General features: G+C 50.5%; 1 protein-coding gene and 1 non-coding gene across 3 annotated transcripts; both read left to right on the top strand.

Moving 5' to 3' along the window:
- Positions 1–4,140: 4,140 nt before the first annotated feature.
- Positions 4,141–19,343, top strand: Prrc2a (proline rich coiled-coil 2A). Of its 2 annotated transcripts, none has more exons than XM_074082547.1 (31): positions 4,141–4,331; positions 6,082–6,256; positions 6,772–6,949; positions 7,249–7,348; positions 7,437–7,509; positions 7,765–7,908; positions 8,030–8,181; positions 8,356–8,435; positions 8,566–8,708; positions 9,009–9,099; positions 9,208–9,424; positions 9,850–10,321; positions 10,802–10,992; positions 11,197–11,494; positions 11,851–12,061; positions 12,251–14,110; positions 14,416–14,684; positions 14,891–15,021; positions 15,269–15,398; positions 15,495–15,580; positions 15,771–16,004; positions 16,147–16,287; positions 16,387–16,449; positions 16,565–16,732; positions 17,409–17,491; positions 17,660–17,870; positions 18,003–18,050; positions 18,170–18,382; positions 18,796–18,890; positions 18,997–19,087; positions 19,174–19,343. In XM_074082547.1, exons 2-31 carry the CDS (start codon positions 6,145–6,147, stop codon positions 19,312–19,314), a joined length of 6,426 nt encoding a protein of 2,141 aa, XP_073938648.1. In that variant the 5' UTR covers positions 4,141–4,331; positions 6,082–6,144; the 3' UTR covers positions 19,315–19,343. The 2 variants fall into 2 exon arrangements, with proteins under 2 accessions (XP_073938648.1, XP_073938647.1); XM_074082546.1 differs by having other exon boundaries at positions 17,952–18,050.
- On the top strand, positions 6,447–6,577 carry LOC141410605 (small nucleolar RNA SNORA38). Its single transcript, XR_012435441.1, has one exon. It is a non-coding gene; the product is annotated as a small nucleolar RNA SNORA38 (small nucleolar RNA).
- Positions 19,344–19,597: the final 254 nt, after the last annotated feature.

Below are 19,597 nucleotides of genomic sequence, written 5' to 3'. Positions count from 1 at the left end.
GTACCGCCAAAAAAGAAGAAGAAGAAATAAATAAAATGTGTATGAGAAGTTGTATGAAAACAGGAGAAAGTACAGCAGGTTAAAGGAGTACCTAGATTTGGGATAAAGGAGATTAAAATTTGAGATGGGACCAGGTGTGGTGGAACACGCCTGTAATCTTAGCACTTGGATGGCTGAGGCAAGCGGCAGCAAGTTTCAGGCAAGCCTGGGCAAGATAGCAAGACTTTCTCGAAAAAATGAAAGGGAAGGAAAGAAGGGAGGGAGGGAAGAAAGGAGGGAGGGAAGAAGGGAGGGAGGGAGGAAGGAAGGTTAGAATGGGTAATAAGGATAGGCCTCACTACTTAGGTGATGAACATTGAGCAAAAACTTCAAGGAAGGAGAAAGGGTGAGTCATTGGGTTTCTGGGGGAAGGGTCAAATGAACAGAGCAAAAGGTAGCAGAAAAGCTCCAGAGACATATTTGGTAGTACCTGGTTGCACGTAGAGAAAGCCATAAAATCAGAGACAGTAGAGGCCCAGCCCATCTAGGATCTTGTAGGCTACAGTAAGGATTCTGGCTTTTATTCTGAAAGAAACAGGGCTCTGTTGCAGGACTTTGAACAGGCTTTCTTCGAGAGAAGCTCATTCTGGTGGCTGTGTTGACTGGCCAAGTGGGGGCAGACTCCAGGAGGCCAGTTAGGAGGCTGTTATCTAACCCTGGTGAGAAATGATGATGCCTCAGATCAAGGTGGAGGTGACAGAAGTAAAGTGATTGGACCCTGGATATTTTCTCAAGATAGAATTTCCTGTCTGATGGAAAGTGAGGAGTGAAGTTTGGGAGCATGGTTTAAGGGTAGAGTGCCTGCCTAGCAAGCACTAGGCCCTGAATTCAAATGACCTCAGTCTTGCCCCCACCATCCCCCCCAAAAAAGAAAGGGGAGAATACTCAATTAATGTTCTGAGATTTTGATTTAATTGTATTTATTTATATATTTATTTTTCCCCCCTTATTTTATTTTATTTTTTTGGTGTGCTGGGATTTGAAATCAGAGCCTCACACTTGGCTGAGCAGGCACTCTACTAATTTATCATTTATTTATTTGGTACTGGCGTTTGAATGTAGGGCCTCAAACTTGCTAGGCAGGCACTCCACCACTTGAGCCATGCCCTCAGTCCCAGACTATTTATTTGTTTGGTTGGTTCTGGCTTTTTTTTGCTGGGGTTTGAACTCAGAACCTCTTGCTTCCTAGGCAGGCACTCTACCACTTGAACCATGCCCTCAGTCCCAGATTTTTTGTTTTGGCTTTTTTTTTGACGGTACTGAGGTTTGAACTGAGGGCTTCATGCTTGCTAGGCAGGTGCTCTACCACTTGAGACACTCCACCTACTATTTTATGTTGGGTGTTTTCGAGATAGGGTCTCATGAACTATTTGCCTGGGGCTGGCTTTGAGCGTGATACTACTGATCTTTGCTTCCTGAGTAGAATTACAGCCATGAGTCACAGGTACCCAGCTAGGTTTTGGCTTTTTTGAGACAGGGTCTTATTATGTAGCTCAGGCTCCCCTCGAATTTGCAATCCTCCTGCCTCTAGTCAGAGTGCTGGGATTACAGCTATGCACCACCAGGCCTGGATTTAAATGGGATTTTTTAAATTGCCATCGGATGACATGGAAGTTGTATATAAAAAGGTCTTGAAGTCCTGGAGATGAAATGTTCAGTTTTATTTGGCTACACTGAATTTGAAATGACCTATTAGATATCTAAAAGTAGGCGTCAAATACATTGCTTAAATACAAGTAGAGTTTGAGAGAGAGGTCTGTGATGAAGATGCACATTTGGGAGCCATCATTGCATAATTTTATTTTTTAAACCATGAGAGTGGATGTTCTTGCCAGGCCCATTTTTGGTAGAGGGTGGGGTAAAGGCTTCACTGGAGTGGGTTTAAGAGAGGTTACAGACTCATGCCTATAATTCCAACTACTCAAGAGAAGTTTCCAGGCCAGCCTGGGCACTTGCCCAGTGAGACCTTATCTCAACTGAGTTGGGTGTGGTGGCATGGCACCTGTCATTCCAGCTACACAGGAAACATAAATTAAAGGATCATGGTCCAGGGTAGCCCCAGCAAAAATGCAAAACCCTATCTCAAAATAACTAAAGCAAAAAAGGCTGGAGGCATGGCTCAAGTGATAGAGTGCCTGCCTAGCAAGTGTGAGGCTTTGAGTTCAATCCCCCAGAACCACCAAAAAGAACAAAAAAGCAAATACAAGGGAGGGAGACAGAGAGAGGAATTGGAGAAGTGGTAATGGATAGTGCCTCCAAGGAAGGAAGGAGGGAAGGAAGCAGGGAGGGAGGAAGGAAGGAAGGTTGATTACTGCAAAGGGGAGCAAAATGATGTAATAGCTGGCCTGGAAAAAGACAACAAAACCCCAATACTGCCAAAAAAAAAAAAAGTTCATGGAAAAGAGGACAGAGAATTTTGAAAGTTTGAAAACTGAAGTCATCTTAGGCTGGGGGTGTGGCTCAAGTGGTAACTTGCTTAGCATGTCAAAGGCCTTGGGTTCAACCCCCAGTATGAGAAATAAATAAATAAATAAAATGATGTATGAAAACTGAAGTCATCTTAAATTTTAATGAGCCTTAGGTTAAAATTGTATTTATTTGGTGCTGGGGATTGAACTCAGAGCCTTGTGTATATGCTAAACCATGCTTACCACTAACAAGTGCTTACCACTAATCAAGATTAAAATTCTTTTAAAATTTAGTGAATACTTTATTAGTTTCTGTAATTAAAACCACACAGATAAGACCTATATTTAATACGGTGTGTTATTCCTGTACAAATGGGAAAAAATAAGTTTAACGTTTCTAGACTGATTTGGCTATTAATTTTTACAAAACGCCAACGCGGTAAACTGGAATACTTGACAGCATAGCTAAAGCTTCAAAAAATTCAAGTTAAAGATATGTATATTTATATAAAACCAATAATAGCAATATGTTATGCACCAATACTAGTAACAGCTTTTCCAGGTTCTGCAGTCACCTGAACCTAATTAGAGACATTCACCAAGGCTAAAATTCTTAACTGTGTCCTGCTAACTTTTCTGTCTTCGTTGACCCTATTGGAGGACAGTCCCAATAGGATAATTTAGCTATGCCAGCTAGGCAAACCCATGCCACCACTTATTTGCTCACTGCACCTGAGATGTGCACCCTCTCCTCAAAATTGGCTAAGTTCTAGCTAGTTCTTCGTATCTCTTAATACGAGTTTTTCTAGAAGCACTTCTAAACCTCCCTAGGCTGAATGACTGGTAGTAGGGATGATGAGATCTACAGTCAAGTACTAACAGACAAAAGAGGGGAAATAGTGGGTTTAATTTTTCGAAGAGAATACAAATTGCCAATAATACAAAATAAGAATCTCTTCATGAAAATTATTGGTATAAAGTTAAATGTCTTAGCTATTAGTTGCCGATATTTTGATGAGTTGGTCGTTTCTAGCCTTTGTTCAAATTATTTGCATATATTATGCAAATAAATAGAACTACCCAAAGAATGACTACACTGAGAGAGTCGATGATACACTCCTCTGGACCCTTGGATTGGCCTATCCAGCCTATTTGCATGACGTGATTTAATAAATGGAAGGCCCCGCCTCTCTGATGCCTTCACCTCTCGCGAAAGGACGCGTGACTTGGGGCTCTTCTCTGGTCTACGTAAACTCCGCCTTCCGCTAGCTAATTCCTTCCGTTCCCCCACGTCTCCGTCTCATCTGCTCAAAGCACCAACGGTTTTGCCTCGTTTCCTTGCACTTTCAGCGTCCCTACGTCTCTCCGCTCCCATCTTGCCAAGGACGCACGACGCACGCTCCTCCCTTTTCTCCCACCATTTGTCGTGTAAATTCTGCGCCCCAACCGCCTGGCCGGCCGGCGCCGCATTCCCGCCCCCTGTACACGTCTCAACGGCCGACGTCGGGGGCCCACTTTCTCAGCCAACCGGAGTCCTAGCGTCTGTAAGTCCCTCCTCTTTATGCAAATAACGTCTGAAAGCTCAGCACCCTGTCTTTTTATTTGTGTTTTGCACAGCCTGGAAGTAAAGAGGGATAGGATAGAAAGGGCCCCGCCCTTTATGCAAATAAGGAGGCGTGTCCAGCAGCGGAGGGAGGTGGGGGGGGTGCTCCCGGGGGCGGCGGTTGCCCGGATGGGCCGTTAGTCGGAGCCCAGCGCGGAGTGAGCGAGGGAGACGGGAGGAGCCGAACCCGGCGCCATCCGCCGCCATCCGCCCCCGCCCCACCGCCATCCGCCCCGGGGAACCCCTAAGCTCCGGTCCCGGACCCCCGCGCACCCGGCCAGGTGAGTCTGAGCAAGCTGAGCGTTGACGCCCTTTTCCGGCGCGGGAGCGGCGACGGCGGCGACAGCGGCGGCGGTGGCGGGCCGGGGGGAGGAGAAGCTGCCATTAGCCGCCGCCATTTTGTCCTCCTGCTGCCGGCCCTGCCTGCCCCTCCCCCTCTGATACCTCTACCCGGGGACCCGCTCTTCTTTGGGTCTGCAACCTGCTCCTTCCCACCCATAGTGCTGCGCTCAGGGAGCGACCCGGCTCATGGGCCGGTAACTCCCCACTCCTCGCTCTGCTTTTGGCCCCTCACCCCATCTATTGGCCCCCTCGTCGTCCTGGGGTGGGCCGCGCCTGACTGACCTCTTCTTGAAGGGTCTTGTATATTATTAATCCCTTCCCATCACCCCACGTTATGGTACCCCTTTCTTGGGTCTTCTCTGCATCGAATCACTCCTCTTCTCGAACCCTGCTTTTATCCCACATTTTTGCCTTCTGTTTCCCAGTCCTCTGTTTTTTCCCATTTTTCCTATTCGCCCTTTTCCTTCTTTTCCCGCTACCCTTTTTTTTCCTGGGTCTCTTGACACTGCTACTTTACTTTCTTAGCATCTTTTGCCGTTACCGCTTCCATGTATTATTTTCCACCTGCTTTCATGTTAATTTTCTTTTATTTAGCCTTAGTTTATTCACTGTAGGGTTTTTCTGTTCCTTTTTCCGTCGTATATTTATTTTCCGATTGGCTTTCTTAAGTACCTACACAGCAACTCCCATCTCTCGCCTGTCATAAAGTTCTCTCTCTCCCCAATTTTGGCTTTCATCCTGGACCTGTCTGCTTTCTTCCATCTCCTGTTTCCTTTCACTGTTTCTACCCACCAGTGAATGCCTGATCACTCTAGAAGGGATTGAGAATGGAGAGTTTAGTTTGCTTGGGGGACAGGAGCCATCAAGGAAAGAAAAGACTGATGGACATTTTTAGTGAGTATAAGAAAATGAAGTTGGTCTGGATTGTGTATGGTCCCGGTTACAGGGGATCTCAAGGTGGCTCCATAATATTTTGTTTTTCTCAGTTGTACCTAAGGGAAGCTAAAAACCACTAGTATTTTTTTCTGGTGATAAGCTCCCAGTCCGGCAGAGCAAATGTATAAAAGCCTTAAACTCCTAGCATATCTTGCTTCAAACCTTCCCAGATGGGACTTAAGGCTCTTGGGAATGGAGCCTGGACACCAGGCCCTGGGGCATGATTAGGGAGCTAGTGTCTAATAAGTTGGACGTCTGAAGTGTTCTTGTGCAGTGGAGTTGTATGCCACTTTCTGCTTTTCTTTGGTGCTTGAATTTGCTTGTCCCGTTTTATTGTAGGTCTTCAAAATGATTTTGATGGAGAGAAAAGAGATGATTACATCGGGGGATAATGAAGAGGCTGTTACCATTTTTAGAATGGCACAAAGGGCAGGGGCGTTTACACTAGGAGGGTTCTAGATTTTTATTTGGTTTTCCTTGGGCAGTGAGAGCTGAGACTTTTTTTTTTTTTTTTTTTTGGTGGGACTGGGGTTTGAACTCAGGCCTTCACGTTTGCAGAGGTACTATACTGCTTGAGCCACACCTCTAGTCTTGTAGTTGCTTTGAAGGAACTGGGGAGTTTACAAAGGCTAGAGGGAAAAGACTAAAAGGCTGCAAATCTCATTCCCTAATGAGAATGAAATGGAGTTTCTGGGCTTTTGTTATCTTCTTCAAAGGGGGCAGAGACTAAGATACCAATTGTCTGGCCCACAGGCTCCGGCACGTTTTGGGGGAGGTGCCTGCAGGACCCAACATACTCAATGAGCTTCCAGCGCAATGTCCGATCGCTCGGGGCCGACTGCCAAGGGGAAGGATGGAAAGAAGTATTCCTCGCTCAACCTGTTTGATACGTATAAGGGCAAGTCCTTAGAGATCCAGAAACCCGCTGGTGAGGGTCCTACAAGATGATGTTTCTAATGGTCCGAGGCTAGGCATGTCTGGGACATAGGCTTTAGAACTCTTTGAAGGAGGAATAAGCCACTATAGTAAAGATAGCAAAAGACCAGAGGAACACTGGAGACCTCCAGTTTTACCTTGAGTCTTGAAGGGGGAGTTGGCCTCTAGGTGAACACTAGTTACCCTCCTACAAAGGCGTGTCTTTGGTTCCCTGTCTTTGGACACGTAAGAATTGGAGGCAAAGAAATGTGGATTTGGAGAAATCTGGGGCCAGCTTGCTCCCCGCAGGCTCACGATCAACCATACCACATAGATGCAATGATAACGTCTCAGCCTTCCCAGTAGGGATTTCAGAAGGAAATTATCAAGGAAAGGGCTGGCTACTAAGAGAAATATAAGAGTAAGTGGGTAATAGGATACTGAGAATGTCTAAATGGGACCTGGGGTAGGAGATTGTCAGGTCTCCCATGTGAGGCATTTTTGACTCTCTCTCCACCTTTTCTTCAGTTGCCCCTCGTCATGGCCTGCAGAGTCTCGGAAAAGTTGCTATTGCCCGGCGTATGCCACCCCCAGCCAACCTTCCAAGCCTGAAAGCCGAGAACAAAGGCAATGACCCCAATGTCTCACTAGTGCCGAAAGACGGAACAGGATGGGCAAGCAAACAGGAGCAGTCCGACCCCAAGAGGTAGATAGAGACTTGGGAGACTTATAGTGATAAGGATATTAACTTCAAACTTGAGGGTGAATTGAGCCCAGCCTATACCAGGTTTTCTGTTAGATGATTTCTGATCCCTTTAGGTTTCTGTCAGATGGCGAGAAAGCATGAAAAGACACAATATCTTATACAGGGCAACAAAATTATTTTGTCCTGTATTTGTAGATGGTAGTGATGGCCTTAGGTTTAGTCTCTCCTTGGCACCAGCTGGAGAACGAGGGTAGGCATATCAGGCTTTGAATAAGCTTCCCATTCTACCATCCACTCAGTTCCGATGCCTCAACCACTCAGCCGCCGGAATCGCAGCCACTGCCGGCTTCACAGACGCCTGCCTCCAACCAGCCGAAACGACCCCCAACAGCCCCCGAGGTACCTGCAGAACTGGAGGGGTTGGGGGGTGGGGAATGACATAGCTTTTCCACCTGCACCACTATATATTATCTCTCTATTACCCCAGAACACTCCTTCGGTTCCAAGCGGGGTAAAGTCCTGGGCACAAGCCAGTGTCACCCATGGAGCCCATGGAGATGGTGAGTGCAGGGCTGGTTGGGAAACTGTGTCTAGGCACTTTACCATCAGTAAAGTGTCTTTGAACTTTTGGCTAAATCTTGACCCCCATAATTCATTTTCGTTGGCACATGACCAAGTTTAAGTTGTAGTCTTAGGAGGTGGAGGGGTCCCAGAACTGCCCTTGAAGGCAAGAACTTGATGATTTGGTACCTTTTGTTTTTATGGTGCATCCTCAGTAAATGTACCAAGGGTCTCCTGTACCCTTGTTTGAACAGGTGGAAGGGCATCAAGCCTACTATCGCGATTCTCTCGAGAGGAATTTCCGACCCTGCAGGCAGCTGGCGACCAGGACAAAGCTGCCAAGGAAAGGGAGTCTGCCGAACAGTCGTCTGGGCCCGGACCAAGCCTCCGCCCCCAAAGTGAGTGGCTGTGTTGGCCTAACCACTTTCCTCCCCATCATTTTCACTTGTGTTCACTTGCCCCCCAGATATCATTAATTCTCTCTCCCTCCCTCCCCCAACTTTTTTTTCCAAAATATAGATTCTACAACTTGGAGGGATGGAGGTGGGCGTGGCCCTGATGAACTGGAGGGCCCGGACTCCAAACTTCATCATGGTCATGATCCCCGGGGGGGTCTACAGCCGTCAGGCCCACCCCAGTTCCCTCCCTATCGCGGAATGATGCCGCCCTTTGTGAGTTCGGATATCTTATTTTGGAGTGGTAGCCCTGGAAGCTAAAGTGTTAAATCTTTGAAGGGCACAATGAAAAAGTAGGCACTGAATAAACGGGTGGGAGGATGATAGCAGATTTAAAGAGTTGACAGGCTATTTGACCCTCTAAGCAGCTACTTTTGGGCCCTTTTACAGATGTATCCCCCATATCTCCCGTTCCCTCCGCCCTATGGACCCCAGGGGCCTTACCGATACCCCACTCCTGATGGGCCCAGGTGAGCCATCCAGGTCTGGGTTTGTGGTTGGAGGCAGGGTAAACCTATGGGGGAGGAGATGGTTTTCCAGCCAGGAGTCCTAGTCTTGCGTATGATTACACAACATGTCATCTTCACTTCCCATACTCAGCCGTTTCCCGCGTGTGACGGCCCCCCGGGGCTCAGGGCCACCGATGCGCCTTGTGGAGCCTGTGGGTCGGCCTTCTATTCTCAAAGAGGATAATCTCAAAGAGTTTGACCAGTTGGACCAGGAGAATGATGATGGTTGGGCAGGTGAGTGAATGTTAAGGTTCAAACATTTGGATCTGATTAGGAAAAGTAATGGGGTCATGTGAGAGAAAAGCAGACATTAAAGGGTATGGGAGATACATAGAGGAAAACCAAATCCTGGCAACGGACTGAGAGAAGTGAGAATGACAAGGCTTATAGTTGGTGGACCTAGATTTTAGGGGGAGGGGGTCGGCTTGGCATTGATAGTGTATGCCATGTACTTCCAGACCGCTTACTGTGTTGTGGGAAAACATCTGACATCAGAGAGAAGAATGCTTAGGTACTCTTCATTTTTCCCCTCAGGGGCTCATGAGGAGGTCGACTACACCGAAAAGCTCAAGTTCAGCGATGAGGAAGACGGGCGAGACTCTGATGAGGAGGGAGCTGAGGGCCAGTGAGTTAAAGCCAGCAGAGATGGGGGAGAGGGCTCAGTTTTTTTCATGATATAGTTAGAGGAGCTGGGTCACAGCTGAATTTAATTCCACTGTTGTTCTGCTCACAGCAAGGATTCCCATTCAGCTGATGGTGAGGAACGACCTCCTGAAGCAGATGGCAAAAAGGGCACCTCTCCTGGCAGCGAACCACCCCCTCCCAAGACAGCCTGGGCAGAGACCTCTCGGCCTTCAGAGACAGAGCAGGGGCCTCCTGCCCCAAAGCCTCCCCCACCCCCGCCTCACAGGGGTCCTACTGGGAACTGGGGCCCCCCTGGGGACTACCCAGTGAGTATTTTCAATGAGAGGTTGAGAGGGTCAGTTGTGGGAAGTGTCAGCTGAGAAACTGAAGCAATAGTACAGAAGCTGGGGACAGGGGAGTTGCTGAGAATGGGCTCTGTGAAGTGCAGGGCTGTTGGGCATCTCTGAAAAGCTTGGAAACATCTTTGCTATTAGGGGAGTCAGGGAGACAAATTGAGATGCTAGGAATGTTTTAAGTCTCTAAAGGACACAAGGAAGAAAGGAATAAAAAAGTGAGGATGAAATTTGTCTCAATTTAGAGAGGCCATCGGTCCTGAGGCCTGGTCTTAACATCTGTAGCTAGAGGCAGATGGAAGGTGCAATCTGTAACTAGAGGCAGTTGATTGAGCTGTGAAGATGGTAGAAAGCATAAGGACTGACACTCGTTGCCTGCCGGCTCTGCCCTCTGATAGGATCGTGGGGGTCCTCCCTGTAAGCCCCCAGCACCTGAAGATGAGGATGAGGCATGGCGGCAGCGACGGAAGCAGTCTTCGTCTGAGATCTCCCTGGCGGTGGAGCGGGCTCGGCGACGGCGAGAAGAGGAGGAGCGGCGCATGCAGGAGGAGCGCCGGGCAGCTTGTGCTGAGAAGCTCAAAAGGCTTGATGAAAAGTTTGGGGCACCTGACAAGCGACTCAAAGCAGAGCCTGCAGCCCCACCTGCTGCCTCTCCTGCAGCCCCACAATCTGCAGTCCCCAAAGAACTCCCCACACTTCCTGCTCCACCGCCAGCACCAGCCCCAACACCAGAAAAAGAACCTGAAGAGCCAGCACAGGCCACTCCTGTCCAGTCCACCCCCAGTCCAGGTGTGGCTCCTGCTCCCACTCTGGTGAGTGGTGGTGGCACTACCAGTAGCACCAGCAGTGGCAGCTTTGAAGCCAGTCCAGGTATGGAACAAGGGAATAGATACTGCTAGGTGTTAGATCTCTTGCTTGGCTTGAGGGTCCAGGGTGGTTGAGGTGGCCTGTCAGTGGAAAGGAAATAGTCCATCATTTGTTTTTTGGTGTTCTGTTTTGTTTGTTTATTTTGATGATAATGGGGTTTGAACTCATGGCCTAGTGCTTGCTAAGCAGCAATCCACACCCTCAGCCCCATAGTCCATTATTTGTATGGGTATCTGAAAGAGGGATCTAAAACCATTTTCTATAGACCTGGAGTGGAGCAGGATGGAAGAAAGCATTGTTTTGGGGGTTTCTCTGGAAGTTAATACTAGCACTGTTGACTCTTGAGGCCATAGAGTGGTTTTATAGGTCTTTAACAGGAAGGCCTTAAATACAGTGGGTATTCAGTCAACACTTCAGTGAGAGAATTCCTGGGGTGTTCTTGATGGACTGTCTTGATGGACTAGGTCACTGTTTTCAATGCAGTGGAACCCCAACTGCCTTCAAAAGAGGGTCCAGAACCACAAGAAGAGGTTCCTCCACCTTCCACACCCCCAATCCCAAAGGTGGAATCCAAGGGTGATGGGGTCGGTCCTGCCCGGCAGCCTCTGAGCCAGGGCTTGGGCTACCCTAAATATCAGAAGTCATTGCCTCCTCGTTTCCAGCGGCAGCAGCAGGTGAGATCCAAGTTTAACCTCTTCAGGGCTGCTTTTCCCTCTGACTTCACTATTTATCCTATCTATAAGTTATTTTCTGGGGGTGTTTGCCTACTTCTCTGTTGTGTCACTACTGTTTTCATCTAGCCCGGTTTTTTTTCTTTTTGTCACATTTGTGCTGGTTCCTTGTGTAAGGACTTTGATAATTTGTCTTTTGTTCTTTAGGAGCAGCTCTTGAAGCAGCAACAACAGCAGCAGTGGCAACAGCATCAGCAGGGCTCTGCCCCTCCTGCCCCAGTGCCCCCCTCACCACCACAGCCTGTGACCCTGGGAGCTGTGCCAGCTCCACAGGCTCCTCCACCACCCCCCAAGGCCCTGTATCCAGGTGCTCTGGGCCGGCCCCCGCCCATGCCCCCAATGAACTTTGATCCCCGCTGGATGATGATTCCTCCTTATGTGGACCCTCGGCTCCTCCAGGGCCGGCCCCCTTTGGACTTCTACCCTCCTGGTGTGCATCCCTCTGGTAAGGGACCATGTGAAGGTAGAGCACCTCAAATCCTAGGAGGTGGATGTCGGTGTCTCAGCGTGACTGGTATGACAGATTAGAAGTGAACAGAGTGGAGTGTGTGCTTAGTACAGCTGAGAGTCTAATGAAAATGGGCTTGAGGAGAAAATAAACCAACAGCCAGTGTTAGTCCTTCACTGGCCAGGGTTTATTTGGGTGGATTGATTGATAGGAAAGCTGAGGGCTGTTTTACAAGAGCAGCAAGGCCCAGACTTGGAGTGAGAGGTGGACGTGCTGTGACAGACGCTAGATTGGGGAGATGCTTTTAGGGCTGAAGGACCTGTGACACAAGGATTGTTTCTCTCATTTTTTAGGCCTAGTTCCCCGGGAGCGCTCAGACAGCGGGGGCTCAAGCTCAGAGCCATTTGAGCGTCATGCACCCCCCATGTTGCGGGAACGAGGCACCCCACCAGTGGATCCAAAGTTGGCTTGGGTAGGAGATGTCTTTACCACCACACCCACTGACCCTCGCCCACTAACCTCACCACTGCGCCAGGCTGCAGATGAGGAGGACAAGGGGATGAGGTGAGTCTTTGTAATGAGAAATGGATGAGCTACTATTAGTAAAAGAGCCTAGGCCTAGGAGAAGAGTACTGTGAATTATTGGTAAAGTAGTAGGGATGGACCAAAAGGAGTGTCTAGAATTACATGTTCCCCTCTCAGTTCCCATTTTCCTCATCCTGAGATACTTCCATTTTTTTCTGTCTCCTTCAGGAGTGAGACACCTCCAGTACCCCCACCACCACCCTATCTGGCCAGTTATCCAGGCTTTCCCGAGAATGGAGCCCCTGGTCCCCCAATTCCTCGCTTCCCTCTGGAGGAACCACCTCCCCCAGGGGGCCGTGCACTCCCCTGGCCCCCAGGCAATGATGAGGCTGCCAAGATACAAGCTCCACCACCCAAGAAGGAATCTCCCAAGGAGGAGACTCCGCAGCTAACAGGTCCAGAAGCAGGCCGAAAGCCTGCCCGTGGAGTTGGAGGTGGAGGCCAAGGCCCCCCGCCACCACGCAGAGAAAGCCGCACTGAGACCCGGTGGGGTCCTCGTCCAGGTAGCAGTCGTCGTGGAATCCCTCCAGAGGAGCCAGGGGCCCCTCCTCGCAGGGCTGGGCCTATAAAGAAACCACCGCCACCTGCAAAAGTAGAAGAGCTGCCTCCTAAGCCCTTGGAACAGGGGGATGAAACCCCAAAGGTCGCAAAGCCAGACCCACTTAAAACAGCGAAGGGCAAGATGGGTCCCAAGGAGGTCGCACCTGGTGGGAATCTTTCCCCTGCCCCCAGGCTTCGGAGGGACTATTCCTATGAAAGAGTGGGCCCTACCTCTTGCCGAGGTCGGGGCCGAGGCGAGTATTTTGCCAGAGGGAGGGGTTTTCGGGGAACCTACGGGGGCCGGGGTCGTGGAGCCCGGAGCCGGGAGTTCCGCAGTTACCGAGAGTTCCGGGGAGATGATGGACGAGGAGGTGGGGCAGGGGGACCAAGCCACACTCCTGCTTCCAGAGGCCGTACTGCCAGTGAGACACGAAGTGAGGGTTCAGAGTATGAAGAAATTCCGAAGCGGCGCCGGCAGCGTGGCTCAGAAACCGGCAGTGAGACCCATGAGAGTGATCTGGCCCCTTCAGACAAGGAGGCACCCCCACACAAGGAAGGAGTGCTCACCCAGGTCCCTCTTGCTCCCCCACCACCAGGGGCGCCGCCTTCACCAGCTCCAGCCCGCTTCTCCACTGCCCGGGGTGGCCGTGTCTTCACTCCAAGAGGGGTGCCATCACGCAGGGGCCGAGGGGGAGGGCGACCCCCTCCTTCTGTTTGCCCAGGCTGGAGCCCTCCAGCTAAGTCCCTGGTTCCAAAGAAACCTACAACCTGTTCTTTGCCCCCAAGTAAGGAGCCTCTGAAAGAGAAGCTAATCCCAGGGCCTCTGTCTCCAATGGCCCGGGGAGGCAGTGGAGGAGGTAACATAGGCATAGGTGTGGAAGATGGAGAGCGACCGCGACGGAGGCGGCATGGGAGGGCTCAGCAACAGGACAAACCCCCTCGTTTCCGGAGGCTGAAACAGGAGCGGGAAAATGCTGCTAGAGGGGCTGAGGGCAAGCCCTCTTCCCTAGCTCTTCCAGCCCCCATTCCTGGACCTGAAGAATCCCTGACAGCAGTCACAGTACCCCCTCCACCTCGGAGGGCAGCTGCCAAGTCTCCTGATCTGTCAAACCAGAACTCAGACCAAGCTAATGAGGAATGGGAGACTGCATCAGAGAGCAGCGACTTTGCTAGTGAGCGAAGGGGTGACAAGGAGGCTCCCCCACCAGCACTAATGACCCCTAAAGCTGTGGGAACTGGGGGTAGTACAGGGGGAGCTGGACTGGGCATTTCAGCCATGTCACGTGGAGATCTGAGCCAGAGAGCCAAGGATTTAAGTAAGCGGAGCTTCTCCAGTCAGCGGCCGGGCATGGATCGACAGAACCGGCGCCCAGGCCCTGGGGGCAAGGCTGGTGGTGGTGGCAGCAGTGGAGGTGGTAGCGGGGGTCCTGGGGGAAGGACTGGCCCAGGACGGGACAAAAGGAGCTGGCCATCTCCCAAGAACCGAAGGTGAGTAGGAATACAGGTAAAAATCAGGGGGCGGGGTGGGGGGGGGTGAAAGGCTGGGAAGTCAGTGACCTTAGGGCACATGGGCTTGTTGGAAAGGTTTTGGGATTCCCTCCCTCACTTTCCAGGCAGCTGGAAAGTAGTTGGTAAACATACCATACCCATGCATGTATTCCTTGTTCCTTGCTTTTCACTCTACAAATCTGTGCAAGTAGGAATCCTTAGAAGGAGTCAAAAACATGGATTTTAACAGGGAAGAGGGAGTAACAGTTCAGCGAACCCTGGAGCTGATGCTCTGCTTTCTTTAGCCGTCCTCCAGAGGAGCGTCCCCAGGGACTTCCCCTGCCTCCCCCGCCCCCCAGCAGTTCTGCTGTCTTCCGCCTGGACCAAGTTATCCACAGCAACCCTGCTGGCATCCAACAGGCTCTGGCCCAGCTTAGCAGCCGCCAAGGAAGTGTAACTGCACCAGGGGGGCACCCAAGGCCCAAGCCTGGGACTCCCCAAGCCCCACAGGGCTCCTCCCCCCGACCCCCAAACCGATATGACCCCCAGAGGGCCAACAACAGCATCAGTTCTGGTAAGCTGGAGGTGAGGGTGGGGCTAGGGTGGGAATGCCTTTATCCCCAAAGAAGGTCAAGTGGTGTAATGGGGGAGAGTCTGGGTGTCCTACTGGTGGTTTCTGCAGAGAGCAGGACTGGAAAGATTGGGAGGTGGAGTAGGAAGAAAAAGAACTAGGGTTGGTGAAAGTGAGGTAGATGGTGACAGTTTTCCCCTTTTCCCCAGACCCCCACTTCGAGGAGCCAGGGCCGATGGTGAGGGGGGTGGGCGGGACTCCCCGGGACTCTGCCGGGGTTAATCCCTTCCCCCCCAAACGGCGGGAGCGGCCTCCCCGAAAACCGGAGCTGCTGCAGGAGGTGAGGGATGGGGCTAGAGATTGGGCTTCATTGTGTCTTACTTTTGAAGGTTTTCCTTAGCTATGTTTTCTCCACTCTTTATTTTTCCCATCATTGTGTTCTCACCCATAGTTCTCACTAGTAATTACTGCTTGTCTCCCATATGTCTGTCTGACTTGTTGCAGCCACACCTCATTCTGTCCCGGCTTCTGTATTCCCAGTTGCCATATAATTTATGTTTTGCCCTTCTGGGTTTTCTCATCTTTAGGAATCTCTGCCACCTTCTCCTAGCTCTGGATTCTTGGGCTCTAAGCCTGAGGTCCCAGACCCTCAGGGAGAATCCAGAGATTCAGGCCCAGAAGCCCTAACCCCCCACATCTGGAATCGTTTACATACTGGTGAGTAAAGCTAAGTGGAGGGAAGAACTGGTGGAGGGTTAGAGTAAAATGGCTTTTAAAAATTTCTCATTGCCTCCATTCTGGTCAATGTTCTAGCCACTAACCGAAAGAGTTACCGGCCTGGTTCCATGGAGCCCTGGATGGAGCCTCTCAGTCCATTTGAGGATGTGGCTGGCACAGAGGTGAGTGAGGATGAGAGGGAGCAGCTAAATTGGAATTCTGTTGAACACTGGCCATATTTTCCCACTTGTTTTGGGTCAAGTCTGGGGCTGTTTTCACACGGTCGTCTCCTTTTGTCAGTATGTGTGCATCAGTCAGGTATTGGGATGCTTTCTACCCCAACTTAACTAGCTCCTTCTCCACTCCTCTCAGATGAGTCAGTCTGACAGTGGGGTGGACCTGAGTGGGGATTCTCAGGTGTCATCAGGTCCCTGCAGCCAGCGAAGTTCCCCTGATGGAGGACTCAAGGGGGCAGCAGAGGGACCCCCCAAGCGGCCTGGAGGCCCCTCACCCCTGAATGCTGTTCCTGGTGAGGGTCTACCTGGCTCTGAACCCTCTGAACCTCCTAGGAGACGGCCACCTGCCCCCCATGAAGGGGACAGAAAGGTAAAAGACCAAGAAAAGATGAGGGGAATGTTTTTATGAATCTTATTTTGGCCCTCCCTTTGTTTTCCCCTTCCTTCTGTGTTTTGGGGATACCCTGATTTGGCATCCTCCCAACTCCACTTTACTGTGTTCTTCAACCCAGGAGCTGCCCCGGGAGCAGCCTCTGCCCCCTGGCCCCATAGGCACAGAACGATCGCAGCGGACAGACCGAGGCACAGAGCCAGGCCCTCTCCGACCATCCCATCGTCCTGGCCCCCCAGTCCAATTTGGCACTAGTGACAAGGTCTGCATGGGTATCTTCAATTGGGTGGTGAGAAGGGAAGGCCTATTAGGTGGAACATACCTGAATCATGGGACAATCTCTCCCATATCACTGTCACAGGACTCGCGTCTAGTAGGAGACAGTTTAAAAGCAGAGAAGGAACTAACGGCATCAGTCACTGAGGTGTGTGGAGAGTGAGTTTGGTGGGAAGGTCGAGAATTTCTGGTGAAGATTGGTGGGAGTGACCTGGGCATCCAGGATGTCAGACGTTTGTCTTGACAAATCATCTTATGCCCAGGCCATTCCCATATCCCGAGACTGGGAGTTGCTCCCCAGTACCTCTGCCTCAGCTGAGCCACAATCCAAGAGCCTGGGTTCTGGGCACTGTGGCCCAGAGCCCAGCTCCTCCAGTCAGCGCTTGTACCCTGAGGTTTTTTATGGCAGCCCTGGGCCTCCCGGTTCACAGGTAAGCCTCTCTTCATCCCTTGAATGAATGAGTAATCATTCTTTAGTTTATTGTCTCTTGTAACGAATCCTAAGTTGTACAGATGTGAGATACTCTATTTTTTCTCATTCCATCTTTGTTCTTTGTACTGCAGTGAGTAGAATAAGTGAGTTACGTTTTTTTGTAGCAGTGTGTGTTAGACTTTTCACCACTATGACAAAATTCCCAGGGAAGCAACTTAAGAGAAGGAGTGTTTATTTTTCATGGTTTCAGTTCACCATAGTGGGAAGAACATGCTAGAACAAAGCAAATTCCCTTATGATGGCCAGGAGGCAGAGAGAATAATGCCTTTGCTAGCAGGCTTTCTTCCTTTTCCCCTTTTATTCCATGTGGGCTCCAACCTTATGGGATGGTGCCATTTGTGTTCAGGAAGTCAGTCTCTCCCCTCTTCCCGCAGCTAATACTCTCTGGAAATATCTTCATAGGCACACCCTGAGGTGTGCTTTCCTTGTTTAGATACTTCTCAATCCAGTCAAGTTAACAAGATCAACCATCCTTAGCATTGGTACTAGGGATTGGTGCTAGGGCTTCTGCATGCTAAGCATGTAATTTACCACTGAGTTTATATCTCTAGCCCCAAGGTGAGCTTTTCTTGATTAGAGGACACTAGAGCTATTTCAAACCTGCTTTTCTTCAGGTCTCTGGAGGAGCCATTGACTCTCAGTTACATCCAAACAATGGAGGCTTCCGCCCTGGGACACCCTCACTGCACCCTTACAGGTAAAACTAGATGCCTGTGGACTCAGGAGAAAGTGGAGATAGGTTTCAGGGGAAAAGAATGGGGAAGACAGTTTTAAGGTATCAAAGGCTAGTGGATTTAGGCATTGCTCATACTAGAGGAGTAACATTTGACTTCCTAACACCTCTCCTTTCCCAATTTCTTCTCAGGTCACAACCCTTATATCTACCCCCTGGCCCAGCACCTCCCTCAGCCCTGCTTTCTGGGGTAGCTCTCAAGGGCCAGTTTCTGGATTTCTCAGCACTGCAAGCCACAGAGCTGGGGAAGATGCCAGCTGGAGGAGTTCTCTACCCTCCACCTTCCTTCCTCTATTCTCCAGCTTTCTGCCCCAGCCCTTTGCCAGACCCACCCTTGCTTCAGGTAACTGGAAATGGGCAGCTGCTAGAGATGAGAAAGAATGCTTTGGGTCAAGTTGACTGTTCTCTCCTCAATCCCTAATAGGTTCGCCAGGATCTGCCATCCCCTTCTGATTTTTATTCTACTCCTCTGCAGCCTGGTGGACAAAGTGGCTTCCTTCCTTCAGGGGCCCCTGCCCAGCAGGTACCTTGTATTTTCTTATTTTTCCTTCATTTTCTGGGTTCTGTCTCTGGCTTTTATTTTCCCTACCCCCTTTTATTCCTCCCTGCCTCAGTGTGCACTCTTGGATTTTCTTGTTACAGATGCTTCTACCCATGGTAGAGTCACAACTGCCTGTGGTGAACTTTGGTTCCCTGCCACCAGCGCCACCTCCTGCCCCACCCCCCCTTTCTCTGTTACCTGTGGGCCCTGCTCTGCAGCCCCCCAGCCTGGCTGTGCGGCCCCCACCTGCTCCTGCTGCTCGGGTGTTGCCTTCACCTGCCAGGCCCTTCCCTCCTAACTTGGGACGAGCAGAGGTAAAGTACAGAGCTGAGGTGCTAGGGAACTCTTTTAAAAGTTAGGGTCAGGCCGGGTGCTGGTGGCTCACATCTGTAAACCTAGCTAGATAATCAGGAGGCAGAGATCAGGAGGATGATGGTTCAAAGCCAACCCAGGCAAATAGTTTCATGAGACCCTGTCTTGAAAACCCATCACAAAAAAAGGCTGGCAGAGCGGCTTAGGTATAAGCCCTAAATTCAAAACCCAGCACCAAAAAAAAAAAAAGAGGGCCAGGATTCTGTATCTCCAGGTGAATGGGTTGAGGGAGGGCGAGAGCCAAGGCCAGCTTAGGCTAGGTAGGGAGATCCTGTGGGGGTGTGGGGGAGGGGCAGTGGTGGGGGATGAATGGGTTGAGAGAGGAGGTTTGTGAATTTTTGTTGTTGTTACTCAGCTACACCCAGTGGAACTAAAGCCGTTCCAGGATTATCGAAAGTTAAGCGGCAACCTTGGGGGACCTGGGTCATCACGTACTCCCCCAGTTGGAAGGTAAACCGAAATTGGTATAGAGACACCCCAACCATGAGGGCTTTCTTACTTTGAGTCCAGGGGGTAGATCCTAGGCTTGCCTTAAGCAACCTCCTTCCTCCATTAGGCCCTTCTCTGGTCTCAATTCCCGTCTCAAGGCCCCACCTTCCACGTACAGCGGAGTATTCCGCACTCAGCGTATTGATCTCTACCAGCAGGTAAAGAAGAAATCTGTGTGGCCTTCAGTCTAAATTCAAGAGTTCTGACCTACCACTGACTTTTCCACATGTACCTTGTCCTTTAGGCCTCCCCACCAGATGCCCTGCGATGGATGCCGAAGCCTTGGGACCGGACAGGGCCACCTTCTCGAGAAGGGCCTTCCCGAAGGGCAGAAGAGCCTGGGTCCCGAGGGGACAAGGAGCCTGGATTGCCCCCACCCCGCTGAGGGAGTTCCCTTTGCCCCTCCCCCCCCCCCCCCCCCCCCGGGGCTTGTATATAGATTATAAATATATAAGGGGGAAAGGGGTGGGTGGGGAGGGGTTGTGGGGCTGAGACTTCACTTCCCCTCCTCCCCCTTCCCCTGGTCCCCTGTCCCTGGGGCCGTTTGTTAAAAAAGAATAATAAAAGGATTGAAAAAAAATTCCAAAGTGATTTTGGGGAATGGGTTGGTTAGCTATTGTATTTTACAGCATGGAGTTAAGGGATACAGCTATAGTGGTGTTTAAGTA

The sequence above is a fragment of the Castor canadensis genome, chromosome 8, assembly GCF_047511655.1.
Source record: "Castor canadensis chromosome 8, mCasCan1.hap1v2, whole genome shotgun sequence".
Taxonomy (NCBI): Eukaryota; Metazoa; Chordata; class Mammalia; order Rodentia; family Castoridae; genus Castor; species Castor canadensis.
This window is presented reverse-complemented; position numbering and strand designations above follow the sequence as displayed.

Coding starts and splice junctions, on each gene's coding strand:
- Prrc2a (XM_074082546.1), top strand. CDS start 6,145: ATGTCCGATCGCTCGGGGCCGACTGCCAAGGGGAAGGATGGAAAGAAG. Junction 12,062..12,250: donor GAGGAGGACAAGGGGATGAG/GTGAGTCTTTGT, acceptor TGTCTCCTTCAG/GAGTGAGACACCTCCAGTAC. Junction 18,891..18,996: donor CGTACTCCCCCAGTTGGAAG/GTAAACCGAAAT, acceptor TTCCTCCATTAG/GCCCTTCTCTGGTCTCAATT.